The 14,646-nt window shown below is 35.0% G+C and overlaps 2 protein-coding genes across 2 annotated transcripts; one reads left to right on the top strand and one right to left on the bottom strand.

The window, feature by feature from the left end:
* Positions 1–2,263: 2,263 nt before the first annotated feature.
* On the bottom strand, positions 2,264–5,792 carry LOC115212088 (RNA-binding protein Nova-2-like). The gene has a single exon (XM_036503201.1). The coding sequence runs from the start codon at positions 5,570–5,572 to the stop codon at positions 3,902–3,904; it is 1,671 nt and encodes a 556-aa protein (XP_036359094.1). The 5' UTR covers positions 5,573–5,792; the 3' UTR covers positions 2,264–3,901.
* A 3,120-nt stretch (positions 5,793–8,912) lies between these two features.
* LOC115211819 (protein ARV1-like) lies at positions 8,913–10,856 on the top strand. Its single transcript, XM_029780528.2, has one exon. It carries the CDS (start codon positions 9,614–9,616, stop codon positions 10,355–10,357), a length of 744 nt encoding a protein of 247 aa, XP_029636388.1. The 5' UTR covers positions 8,913–9,613; the 3' UTR covers positions 10,358–10,856.
* Positions 10,857–14,646: the final 3,790 nt, after the last annotated feature.

Here is a 14,646-nt window from a genome sequence, read left to right as displayed (position 1 = left end):
AAACTAATCTGATAAAATAATAAATATTGTTTGAAACATTTACAATGAAGTGGAAATTTTGTTTTCTGTATGTTAGTGAGTTAATAGAATATTATGTGTATAAAAATGCCAAAACTTTAAATAAACCCTTCAAGTCCAAAGCAGGCAACAGCACCTTAAAATTTAACCAGAGGAAAGTAAACTAGGCTCAAATCTTATGTCTGCTATCACCAACTCCTTGAAATCGGGATTTATAAAAGCCATTAGGAGGAGCTCCAATAGTAGTGAACGTCAAAGAGATAGATAAACTAGAAGGTGATGGTGATGATGTATAAGGGGAAAAGTATGACTAGATGTGTAAAGTGAAAGAGCAAAATTAAAAACAAAATGTAGCATTTATCACATACATAATAAAATGTCTATAGAGTTCCAGGTTTTTCAACGGTTACAGTCTGTTGAGTCCAGACTATAAATATTCTAACAAAAAGTGATCATTTCATATCTAAATATGTGTGTGTGTGTAGGTATAAAGATAAAAACTTTTGGTGGATGGTAACACTGAAGATGTAATATATAACTAATTTAATGATTAATTTGTGTAAATTAAAATACAATTTTCTACATAGTTTGATATATTTAATGAATATTAAAATCACCTAAAATCATCAGCTAAATTATTTTATTTCTTGTTTATTATGAGTGAATATTTGTATATCATGGATATATAATCAATGCAAATGAAAGGAAAACATAGCCGTGTTCGTCAATAATTAGTGTGGTGTTTAATTATTCTCACAGATTTCAGAATTACCAGCCATATTTAGATGCATCTTAATAGACTATGGATGAAAATAAACTGTCAGATCCTTGTAAGATGAGGGTAACTTTTAGCCATATATCTATATAAAATAAATAGTAGGCAAGCAAAAACTGCATATATTTAAGAGATTAGGAATAATGTTACAGATCAGTGTTATATCTATAAGCATGGCTCCTACAATGACTAAATAAATGTGTGTACTTTACATTAAAGTTCAGTATTAATGTAAGATGTCTTATTCAAGTTATAATTAGAAATATTTTTTGTATTAACATGTGTCAATGTTCGATACAATCTGGTGTATTGGAATGAACAAAAAAATGTGTAAATATATGAAACACTTCTAAGAATAGACTTGAAAGACAATGGTAATGCCATACCAGAATATTTGTAATGTATTTTTCAACCATATATTTAAATGCTTTCCATGAAACCAAAAGCAACTTTTTAATGAAAATTATGTTTAAAAAAAAAAACTAAGAAAAAAAAAAACTTATCTCTTTAAAATGGACATAACTTTCAGCAGGAATACAAGGACTATTTCAAATGTTAAGATGTTATAATCACCACCTATTTTATCTGTCAAATAAACATATAATTGATAAAGGAATAGAAGAAACAAATATGTTGAAAGGATTGAGATTATGTAATGAAATACAGAAATGATTGGTTTTTGTGAGAATTCATCTGTGAACAAACTGAAGAATGGAACCAGATAGAAAGTATGTTTAATGGTCGTAAGAATTTGAATAGAAATTTTCAGATATAATTTTATCCTAACTTCTTATAGAAATATGAAGAAGAAAATGTCTTTTAAGGTTTAATCTTCATAAATAAAAACAGACCAGTTTCAGTGAGAAGACCCATTCAACACTATCTAAATTCTAGTTTTTGGCACAAGGCCGGTAATTTTGAGGGGAGGGAGAAGTCGATTACATTGACCCCCGTTGCTAATCAGGTACTTATTTTATCAAGCCCAGAAAGATGAAAGGCAAAGTTGACCTCGGCAGCATTTGAATTAATTAATTAATGTAAAACCAGAAGAAATGCTAATAAGCATTTTGTCCAATTCTATTAGCTTGCTGCCTTGTAACACTAAATGTTAACTTATATTGAAATATGTTTTTGTGCAAAACCTGTTTCACATACACACATTTGCATATACATGTGTGTGTGTGTGTATATATATATATATATATATATATATATATATATATATATATATATATATATATATCTACATACAAAACATACATAAGAATGAGTCGATAATTCTTCACAATGCACTTATAACTTGTTCCTTAATTTCTATGATCCAACTTGCATACTCTTTTACTAAGGTCAAATCAGCTGCGATCAGTTTTACAGGTAGCTCTAGGTCTTGAGCTAGTTCAATGTTGTCATCACAAGAGAGTTGATCAGGCATCAGGCTTCTCATTGATGCATGACACTTGTACAACCGTCTTTGAATTCAACTGATTACTATGTAGTCTGTCGCAACAACACACTGTTCTCATACTGTGTCAAAAACTTTCACTAGAGTTCTGTCCCCGATATACCCTTAGCCTACAGAATATGGATCACTGAAAGTTGCTCTTCTTTGAGCAAACAGAAAGCAAAGTGGCCATGGTGAACATAACTTACTTAACTGATATTTCCAGTTCAAACCTAACTCATAGGAATTTGAGGGAGACCACATCTAGTGATATACACACAACCAATCTTCCTGCCAGTAGGGAAAAAATTAAGTGCATTGTAAATAATGACTCACCTTTGTGTGTGTGTGTGTGTATGTATATATATATATAATTTTGTGAATGTGTGTGTGTACATATATAATCCTCATTTAACGTATATTTTTCTATGCTGGATTGGGTTGGACTATAAACACAAATGTAAGTATATATACATATATGTATAGCTATATGAATAAACCCATAAATATGTATACACATGCGTTTATATACATACACACACACACACTCAAATATACACGTGTACAAACATATATTTGAATATTCAACTATTTATGAATACACGCGTACTTATATACGCACACACACACACACGTATATATCTATATATATTTAAGTACACGTGTGTATACACATGTACAAGTCCTTATTTGCAAACGGCTATTATTTGTCTGTATACATATGTTTGTCAAAAGTGAAAGTATAAAGATTTGGGGACCACACTGGAAAATACCATGGTTACAAGCATTAAAGACTATTATTTACATACAATACGCACACAAGTTTAAATATTTAACAAATTTTTCATTTTGCTAATTAATAAATTAAGAGGAACTTACAAAATAGTTGAAAAAATTGAAATTTTGATGGGAAACATTCGTTCTAACCTAGTCCTGTTCGTTCTTCGGCAGGTGATGAAAAATGATTAAGCAAAAAAGCTGCCACTAACAAAAAAATAAAATAATAATAATAATAATAATTGTAGCAAAATGAATACAGTAACAAGTTTATGAACAAGCCATTTAAGTGAGAAGTCACTGGAGAAAGATGATTACATTTTAAAACAAATTTGGCGGAAAGAATCCAATTGATTCTTGTAAACTCACAAATAAATAATAACAATTTATCTAATGGAAGTGAAATAAAAACTATCTTTGCAAAAGGTAAAAAAAAAAAATGAAGAAAATAAAACACATTCTGTGTGTGTGAATATATGTGTGTGAGTAATGTATGTGTGTAGATATTTCTGGTGATCCGGCACATTTATATAAATTGCCACCAAAATTTCTTCAACTGAATAAACTTCTAAAAAAATGTTAGTGAGAAATAGTACTACACCGTTATATAGACAATTATCCACATATAAATTGAAGAGTTAAAAAGATGTTCAAAGGATATTTTTTGAAAATGACAGCGACCAGCTAACCTCCTCTATAACACGTGTGGTGAATATCTAAAAACATTCTAATCTAGTACATTTTATCCTGTTTGTAAACCCACAATAATCAATGAAAACTTGAAGAATGAAGCTCGTGAGATTTGATTTCACACGCATACAATATATATATATATATATATATATACACATATATATATGTATATATATATACATATATATATAATTACATTAACGAGCCAGTGGTTGTCGCGCCCGTTTCATTTCTTCCTGTTGTAAACGTTGTTGAATAAGTATCTGAGCCTTTGTGATGCTATTGGGCGTACCGGTAATAGTAACCACTCTGTTTCGAGTACCAGGGACGTACACACCCTTCTTTGATATCTGAATGTTTGTTCCGGTCATCTGTTGAAGTTCGACAATTCCCTTGCCACCTGGTCCGAGGATGGCTCCAACAATAGTTTCTGGAACCTCTATTTCATTCTTCGTTGTCGGTCCGGACTTGTCTTCTGTAGGGCTGTACACAGACGAATTATGTCCAAAAGACATCTGATTCTTCATTTGGTCACCAGAAGTACTTGGACCTGCTGCAAAAACTGGATTATTCATTGAGTAGTTGACAGCAGTGCCAAATGAATCACTTAACATTGGGCTACCACCAAACCTGTCGCTGTTCATATTTGCTGAGGAATTATTGAAGGGACTGGTACTAGCGCATGTTGATGCAAAATTCTCCATCGCTGACGGGCAGCTGCCGACGGGACCAAAAATACAGTTATTGTTACTGCTATTGACAAACGGGTTGCTAACACTGGTAGTGGGCGTGTTACAACCAGACATCATATTTGAACCTTGTGGGCCTTGCAGGTTGAGTCCACCACTTCCAGTGCCTAAGTTGTTAAGGGCTCCTAGGTTTAAACCAATGTTGGTAAGAATACCATAATTAGCCAATGTACTCATCGCTGCTCCTATCTCTTCAATTGCCATATCGGTGAATCCATAGTTACGAAGTGTTACTTTTAAGTTTTCTAGTGCTGAGCTGTTGATTGCTCCTCCGGCAGCACCACCTCCTCCTGAACCTCCACCACCAAGGTTAGCATTGTTTACACTCATGTTAGATACATTAGAGTTAGAATTATTTCCGAAATTGTTAAATCCGAAATTGAAACTTCCCAAGTTGTTATTCGCTGCTAAACCCATCTGATCTTGGTTTCTATAGTTCATGTGAGTGAAGGGTAAAGCATTTGAATTGTTTCCTGACATGGGACCCAAGAATTCAGCATAACTTATATTAGGGCAGCAGCCACTCTGAGGATCTTCAGCTATAACTCGTAAGATCATATCGACTGCCGTTCTATTACCATCCACATCGCCTGCAATCGTAACACATCGTTCTGGTATATATGTACCTTTCTGGCTCTGTGATATTTGCACTGATACTCCGCTTTCTGCCTTAATCTGTTTAATAAAATTGCCTCCTTTGCCGATTATCATACCGGCAGTACTGTTAGGGACGAGGATTTTGATTTGTTGATTTCGTTCGTAAGGTCCACGATAGTCGTCACATCTAGTATTCAAATCTGGTTTTTCACGAATCTTTTCCATTATAAAGTTATGTACTTTGCGGACGGCTTCGAATGGCCCAGTAATCAAGCACACCCTTTCAGTCGTGCCTGGATAGAAATTGTTGGACTTGGACATTTTCAGTTTAGCACCAGCTTCATTTTGAACTCGAGCTATTGTTTCGCCACCTTTGCCAATGATAGCTCCTGCTATTGCGTTTGGCACCAATATCTTGAGACTAATAGACCCGCCAGAACTACTGTCTCCAGATTTATAGTCACAGGTATATATTTCATCGGACCCCATGCTGCCACCGCCTCCGCTCTGACTAGCGTTCATCTTGCTTTATGTAAGGAGAAAACTTTCTGTAAGGAAGGACGTCAGTGTTTCTTTTTTCTGCTGTCGCCCTCAAGATTAGTTCGGCGACGCTTAGTTAAATTTTCCTCTTTTTCTCTTGTGTTGCATGCAAACAGCTTTCTTGTAGAGCAAGACAAACCTCAAATTTCTTGAGTGTAAGAGTTATTCATCCTTAAATTTCACGAAAGGTGGCGCTGTAGCTTCCTGCATTCCTGCAGCGATTTTCTGCTTAAAAGAAGTAAAAAATAAAATGTAGCGAAATTTAAAAATCCATTAGAGACGTTCTTAAAAACATTAAATAGTACAATTAATTATTTTTATAATATCTGTGTGTATTTGACTAGCAAATATCGATATATACTGAATTGTTAATTCAGCAAACGGAAGTGATCAGGTCACACTACATCAAATCAGCTTAGGGAAAGAAGATGGCATTAATTCTCTCTCTTTCCTGTTTTTTTGTCCTTCCCCTTTGAGATCTTGTATGCTACATCTGTCAACTATTGATAACTTCCATACCATCTTCACTTATAATTCCATTCACATCTGGAATACTTTACCACCCAGTACTTTAATAGGGCTTTATTTTATCGTCTCTGATAAAGCAGTACTATAGACTTCGGTGTGGTTTTCAACTCTGTTAAGGGCCCTTAACTAAAAACTGCAGACATTTTTTGGTACCCTGGTCTACCAATTCTGTTAACCCTTTCGTTACTGTATTTATTTTGAGATGCTCTGTGGTTCTTCCAGTTACTTTAAATATAACAAATAATTTAGTAAAATAACTTAGTTATCATTAAGTTAGTGTTAGGAACATAAATTGTGACTAAGGTTTGGTGGAAGATTTTAATTCAAAACTTATGAAAATAAGACATTTGAACTCAGAGCCAGAGCTGGTTTCGGCCGGGTTGGTAACAAAAGGGTGGTTTTCCTGATATTTAAAAATTAATAATAGCAACATTTTTAAATACAATATTATTCAGTAAAACCGAGTTGATATTTGAATAACACATTAAAACAATGAAAATATTTTGAAACAGTATAATATATAGAGGTGGTGTGCATTTAGAAAATCGTTGGAAATAATTCTCTAATGCACCCAGACCATAACTGTAAGGATGCTTTTTTTTTTTAAAGCGTCGCAGTTTTATGATTCTACAAAAAAATGAAGAAAAAAGAAAAAGACGATGGTGGGAGGGGGAATTCTTTGCTCGCCCCTTTTCGAAATTAAAAAAAAAATATTTTTCAAATTTATGCCGTACATATTTTAATTTGATTATGGTGTTTTTTAAGAATCATATCAGATATTTAATGTATAAAATAGAAAAAACATTTTCGAAAGACAGCAAAAGTTGAAAAATTAGGAAGATGGTGGGGAACAAAAATATATTACTAATTTAAAAAAATTTTTAATCTCAGATGCTCAGAACACATCTGAAGAAATTACGGTTTTTGGTGAACTAGATATTTCCGATCCTATTCTATAGAAATACCTTTAATTTGAAAACATTCATCATAGTCAATATGACTACCTTTTGAGTTGAAAAAAAAAAAAAAGAAACGATCTTTTTATACCATTTTTTTTTTTTTTTGCTGAATCTGGAGGAAGAAGCAGAGTCCTTAATCCTTGCAGACTCTGCGAGACAGCAATGATCAATGCCGTTAATGATTTATTTAAACTTGCAGATCAACACAAGCAGGAGAGACGAGAGGGTGGGGATTCCGGAGGACCGATGTTCCGGAGATGAAGCATTTGGAATAGCGCTTGATGGAGGGGGAAAAAAAGGAGAGGACTGGACGCACCAAGGAAAACGAAACTTGGAGAAATGAGTGTGTCAAGAGTACTTCAATGATGGAGGTACAAGACCATTGGGCTCTGAGGGTCAGAGGCCATTATAGTAGCGATAGAAGAGAGAGAGAAAGTGAGAGGAGTCAGCATGTCTTGATGGAATGTCCATCAGCCGATTAGTTCTCTGTTGAAGCTATCATGGATAAGGCCGGCAGCTGTACCAGTGAGTGTGGTTATTATTATTGGCGTAATGACCCTCCCAAGACAAGATTTATATGCTGATTACAAGAAAAATGTCAAAAATTTACAGAATTATGTGCAAGTGTCAGCCCTGATTTAGCAAGCTTATACCTACGGTTACAATCTCATTTTTACAGAATCTATTTTATAGCAATGTGAATTCTATAATGAAAGCAGGCTCGGGGAAGAGTGTAAGTTGATTACATCGCCTCAGTGCTCAACAGGTAATTATTTTATCGACCCAGAAAGGATGAAAGGCAAAGTCGACACCCTTGCAGAACTTGAACTCAGAACGTCAGGTCGGACGAAATGCCGCTAAGGACTTTGTCCGGCGTGCCAACGATTCTGCTAGCCTGACTTAAACGAAAGCATTAATATTGTAACTGTTTCACTTTCCGAGATGCACCTCAAACAACATATATCTATGCCATATGAAATGCTAGCGAAATATATTTATACTCGAATCAAAACCATATCCTTAGACAAATCAGAAACCCCGAAATCCCTCCTCCCCTTTATTAAAGACGGTAGTGTGTAATTTGAGAGAGAGGAAGATTTGACTTCTATTTCTAGTGGATAGAATGTCCACGTAGTTATCTCAAATGTTGTACGAAAGAGTGATGTTTCACTTTCCGAGATGCACCTCAAACAACATATATCTATGCCATTGAAATGCTAGCGAAATATATTTATACTCGAATCAAAACCATATCCTTAGATAAATCAGGGATCTTTTCACTTTGACCGGCAGATTTTTAAAATAATTTCTATGTAACTAAAAAAATTTTAAACTTCGTATACTGGTAGAATGTGTTTATAAAACATCTTTTTCTCTTGGAAATTGCCGAAATGCAAGAAATTAAACAACAAATAGCTTACAAACTACAGAATTTTCTCAAGAAAGCCAAGAGAAAAAGATGTTTTATAAACTCATTCTACCAGTATACGAAGTTTAAAATTTTTTAGTTACATAGAAATTCTTTTAAAAATCTGTCTGTCAAAGCGAAAAGATCCCAAATCAGAAACCCCGAAATCCCTCCTCCCCTTTATTAAAGACGGTAGTGTGTAATTGAGAGAAAATTTGACTTCTATTTCTAGTGGATAGAATGTCCACGTAGTTGTCTCAAATGTTATACGAAAGAGTGATGTTTTACTTTCCGAGATGCACCTCAAACAACATATATTTATGCCATTGAAATGCTAGCGAAATATATTTATACTCGTATCAAAACCATATCGTTAGACAAATTAGAAACCCCGAAATCCCTCCTCCCCTTTATTAAAGGCGGTAGTGTGTAATTTGAGAGAGAGAGGAAGATTTGACTTCTATTTCTAGCGGATAGAGTGTCCACGTAGTTGTCTCAAATGTTGTACGAAAGAGTGATAATGTAAGGGAAGCAATTCCTGATTGCCGTTTTATAAGTTGAGCAACGGTCCATGGTTCTGTTGATTTGCGTCTGATGTCGTGTCGTTGACGACGACGACTTGAGCTGTAATTAAGTGTTGTGGCTTATTGAGACAGGAAATTATGAGAGCGACATAAACTTGAGTCGTATTGTCTTGTGTCTGAGTGGCTCAAATGATATTTTTTTTCCCAAATGAAGATGAGTTTACTCCCACAAAACCGCGGTTTTTGCTCAGATGTTGTCAGCATCACCCTCCTAACTAACGTTTCGTTCGTTTCTTTCGAAGGCGTCTGATCCTCCTCTCCATCCCGTCGGTTCAGGCAGAAATACTACCAAATTCACCCGGTTGAAATGTCCTTTGAATAGACTGACAGTTGAACTAATAACATAAACATTAAATATTTAGCAATGTTGCTTTTTAAAATTAGTTATTTAGGATTTATATGAAACCTGGAAAAAACAAAAAATCTTGGTTCAAGAGTAATTTTTGATCGCCTAATTATTGATCACATCTCGCAACCATTAGGAGTCACACCTCTTGGAGTCAAGGGTTCTTGAAATATTTTGCTTCCTCGTAAAATATTGAAAATGTCGAATAATAATAACTATCGATGCATAAATTGTGGTACAAGAGTCAAAGATTTGTTCCATAAACTGTCTTCGGGGCTTCTGACATGTGTTTGTAGCAACTGCAACGAAGTGGTAGATAAATACATTGAACACGATTCTGTTTTAATATTTTTGGATGCTCTTCTTCTTAAGACACAAGCTTTTCGCCATATCTTGCACAATCGTAGTCGGAAAACAGTGTGGAAAATAACATTGACATTTTTGCTTATTGAAACACTTGCCAGGGTGATCAATTCATCGAAAGTGATTTCGAAATGGAACAATCCTGATGCAGAATTTTATACAATTTTGGTAACAGAATTTTTGTATATGTTTGTAGAAGTTGCTTTAGAACAAATTACTGGGGTTTTGGTTATTGTCTGTCTTTCTAAGATGTATAGTGATTTAATGAAAATACCTCATCCCGGAATGAAACCACTTCTAACAGGACTATTTTTCTCCTACTTTCTTTGTAATGTATTTATTCCACTGGTTAGTTTATGGGGTGGAAATTACAGAAGCTGGTGTTGTGCTTTGATCCAACTATTTATTCACTTATCAAAAATTCAAGTACTCAGGGTGATTTGTAATTATGGTTACTTTACAGCCACTGTCATAACATTGATGGGCTACGGGAGCCAATTATTGCTGTTTTATTGTAGAACCGGAGAACTATTCCGTTATTATATACACAACATTTGGCAATTGTGCTGTTATTATTGAAAATATTTACAACCCATGTCAGAAACTGTCTGTACTATTTTGTGACACCCTGTTGGTGTTAAGGTTCAACTTGCAGAGTTTTGGTGCAGCCCCTTCTATACTGCTGAGTGGAATGTATTTGAAAGTTTGTCTGACGTGTCTAATAGAGTTCTGCAAAAATCAAAAGAATTATTTGAAATAATTAATTTACTTCAGGGCGATTAGTCTCATCACCTTTTGTTTTTCTACTTTCCAATATGGGAGAACAATTACGGTTTTTGTTTGGAATTTCTGAGAATGTGGACAATGTTGATTCATTTTAAATTGCAATAACCGTATTTGGAATCTTGATTTCAATGTTTTTAAACAAGTTATTTTCAAGTGTTTACTCATTGACTACAGAAAAATTTTATTTTTTATACATCTTTTTGCATTGTTGAAAATAATATTGTTTCAAAGTTTGGCACAAAACCACCTACTGAATATGATATGAAATCAAATAAAATACATTTTCTTGCCATCTCAAATAGTTTGTCATGAATAAATTTATTCTAGCATGTGAATGATTAGAAATTAACTGCTCTGTAAATGATATAGACATTATAAGCATCAACTTAAAGCAGAAAATAGCATTAGGCCCACTGATGAACAGTGGCCTTTTTTTTTTTTTTTGGTATTAAATTAATACATATAATATCTAATGTCATGTAAATTACTCCGTCTACATTGTTGCTTTTCTACAACTTACGCCCCATTCTATTGTATCATGCACAATACATGAGTTTATGTTGTGAAGTCTATTTGTTATATTAATCAATATTCATCTCATGCAAATAGGATAAAAAATTAATGGCTGAGATGAGTTGCTAATAAGATTATAATTTTCAGACAACATTCCTCCTTATGTATGAAGATTTGTTTCATCTCTAATCATCATCTGGTGTCTTATTACTGAATTTGGATTTTTTTTAACAGAAAAGATCCCTAGATTTAAACTGTTTAAAAATAAAGATTTCTTATTTGAATCTAACTTGCTGCTATGTACATATAGGGCACTTGTTGACTGTGGAGATCAAGCTTTCAACTCCACAATTGAGGATGATAATCTGGAAAATTATAATCTTATGATAAAGAGTTAATTGCTTCACTTTACTGTCAGATTCATTTGTGAAAAGGTGTTAACACCTTTTGACTTTGGCTCTAGGGAAGTATGTACACTCAGTGTAAGACAATAATAATGAGGTTAAGGTACTGTATAATCAGTTTTAATGTTCCAACCAGTGTATTTCCTAAGACAAAGAAATAAAATAAAAGTCAATTGGTGCTATTTACCTTAATTTACATATGATTGCATGGGTTGATCTCTAATTGTGGAGGAAATGTGTTCAAAGGGTAGACCCAGAAAGATGTGGGATGAAGTGGTGAGAAAGGGTCTCCAGATGTTGGGCCTCACTAAGGATATGATGAGGGGCTGAGACTTCTGGCAATTTGTTGTACTTGAGAACACACATCTAGCTAAATAGAACTATGGCTATCCATGCATACAGGCAGGTCCTTTACACACTATGCACCACATAAAAAGCACTTGTACTGTCGCCATATGGAGAGTACTCATGCTGGCATCATGTGAAGGGCACTCGTGTATGGTGCATAAAAGTACTCATGCACTCTGTAAAGTGGTTGGCTTTAGAGGGGGCGTCCAGCTGAAGAAACCATGTCAAAATAGACAATTGGAGCCTGCTCTGCTCTCCAGCTGGCCAGTTCCTTTCAAACTGTCCAACCCATGCCAGCATGGAAATAGATATTAAATGATGATGGTGATGGCAGAAGATGGCTAGCAGTAGTAAGAGCATCAAGCTGTGACATTGGAATATTTATATAAAAAGGTCCACATTTGGAAAATCATCATCGTTTAGCATCCGCTTTCCATGCTAGCATGGGTTGGACGGTTCGACTGGGATCTGGGAAGCCAGAAGGCTGCACCAGGCCCAGTCTGATCTGGCAATGTTTCTACGGCTGGATGCCCTTCCTAACACCAACCACTCCATGAGTGTAGTGGGTGCTTTACTCATGGAGTGGTTGGCGTTAGGAAGGGCATCCAGCTATAGAAACATTGCCAGATCAGACTGGGCCTGGTGCAGCCTTCTGGCTTCCCAGACCCCAGTCGAACCGTCCAACCCATGCTAGCATGGAAAGCGGATGCTAAATGATGATGATTTTCCAAATGTGGACCTTTTTATATAAATATTCCAATGTCACAGCTTGATGCTCTTACTACTGCTAAAAAAAAACACTGTCCACCCAAATCTGGATATGATATAAACAACATGATGCATAAGGTCCATACCTATAAATTTACACAAAAACCTAGAAATACTAATAATCTAACACACTCACCTGTAAAATTTCCACTTTTTTCTTATTTTTATTTCCCTAAAGAGAGAAAAGGTTGCAAGACGCAACGAAAATTTTAGGAAAATAAAAATAAGAAAAAAGTGGAAATTTTACCGGTGAGTGTGTTACATTATAAGGCACAAAAAGAAAATGACTCTCCCCAGACACAACAGAATATGCATCAACACACGAACTCATATAAAAAATCTTGCGAACCAAATCCAAAAACGAAATTAGAAATACTAAGTTTTTGAAGAAAGTAAAAAAAAAAAGAACTGACGTGAATTCTCCAAATCCAATCCATTTGTGCGACATTCTGAAAATTCTCCATCTGAGATTCTTTAGGTGAATAGGATACACACATTTGGGTGTGTGCACCAACAGCTCAACCAGCACACCAACTTGACCAATATTTACAAACACTGGGTAAGCTCAAATCAAAAGTCTTGCCATTTTGTTTGTGACCAGCTTGAACTCTCTTCAGAAGAACTTAACTAAAACTCAGAAACACACACACACATATGCACACACACATACTCACATACACATACACATGATGAGCTTTCAGTTTTCATCTATTAAATCCATTCACAAGGATTTGGTCTTTGGTCAGCCCAGGGCTATAGTAGAAGACACTTGCTCAAGACTTTGTGGTTAGGAAGCAAACTTTTTACCTCATAACCCATACACCATCCAACCCATGCTAGCATGGAAAATGGACGTTAAACGATGATGATGATCATATATATGTGCAAAAAAGAAAAAAATCCTATGATTATTTCTCAGGTTTCTTCAAATTTTTGACATTTCAAAGAACTCAAATAATCAAGAAAAATAAAAAGCTATTATTTTTGTTTTCTCAGCCCTAATCAACATGTGTACATTGACAGATTTTCCAGCTAGGATTTACCTACATTTTATAAAATATAGTGGAGGCACGTGGCTTAGTGGTTAGGGTGTCAGCATCATGATGGTAAGATTGTGGTTTCGATTCCTAGACCAAACGACACGTTATGTTCTTGAGCAAATCACTTCATTTCATGTTGCTCCAGTCCACTCAGCTGGCAAAAATGAGCAAAGCTGCGATGAACTGGTGTCCTGTCCAGCTGGGGAACACATACGCCATTGAAACCGGGAAACCGGGCCCATGAGCCTGGCTAGGCTTTAAAAGGGCGCATTTATTTTTATTTATAAAGTATAATGTCTTTTAGGATTGATTTTTAAAAAGGTTATTTTTTTCTCAGGCAGTAGAGTGTGATTTGAGCGAGATTTGGTTGATATTTCTAGCAGACTGAGTAACCTAGCAGGAAAAACTTTGCTAAGTTGATAATGTTTTGCATACATGGATGATTATAGAAACGTGCATACTAAATTTTGACAGCCTTTTAATTTAGATAGTGCTTTATATTTCAACAATTTGTGATAGTTTAAGAGATTCACTGGATGAGTTGTTGGGGTATTATTATTATTATTATTTTACTATTTTATCCTATCTATTGTCGATTCTGACAAAATGGACGAAACAGAACAGGAGGAAACACGTAGCATGGACAGTCGTTGAAGAGGTCAGAGGTCACTGGACGTGTGACGAAAGATTTCGGACAAAAGACACTGAAATAAAAATAATGGCAATACCAAGTATATAGTGCGTGTGGTTAACTAGTAAAAAAATATGACCATCCCTAAATATATAGTACAGTGCTTTTCAAACTTTTTGCTGGAGCGGAACCCCAAGGAAACATTCCACTGGCTCGAGGAACCCCTGTGCAATAATTTAATAGTCTTATGCACACATATAGTGTTGGCGAACCTCAGGAAGCATGGAAGTTTTGAAGGATGCAGCGCTCCGACAACCAACAACTGATGCCGGCAGTTTTTTCCATGCGAGTTGCTGAAGCATAGAACAAACTGCCAGC

The sequence above is a fragment of the Octopus sinensis genome, linkage group LG5, assembly GCF_006345805.1.
Source record: "Octopus sinensis linkage group LG5, ASM634580v1, whole genome shotgun sequence".
Classification (NCBI taxonomy): Eukaryota; Metazoa; Mollusca; class Cephalopoda; order Octopoda; family Octopodidae; genus Octopus; species Octopus sinensis.
This window is presented reverse-complemented; position numbering and strand designations above follow the sequence as displayed.

Excerpts from the sequence above, each read along its gene's own strand:
- LOC115212088 (XM_036503201.1), bottom strand. The coding sequence starts at position 5,572 with ATGAACGCTAGTCAGAGCGGAGGCGGTGGCAGCATGGGGTCCGATGAA.
- LOC115211819 (XM_029780528.2), top strand. The coding sequence starts at position 9,614 with ATGTCGAATAATAATAACTATCGATGCATAAATTGTGGTACAAGAGTC.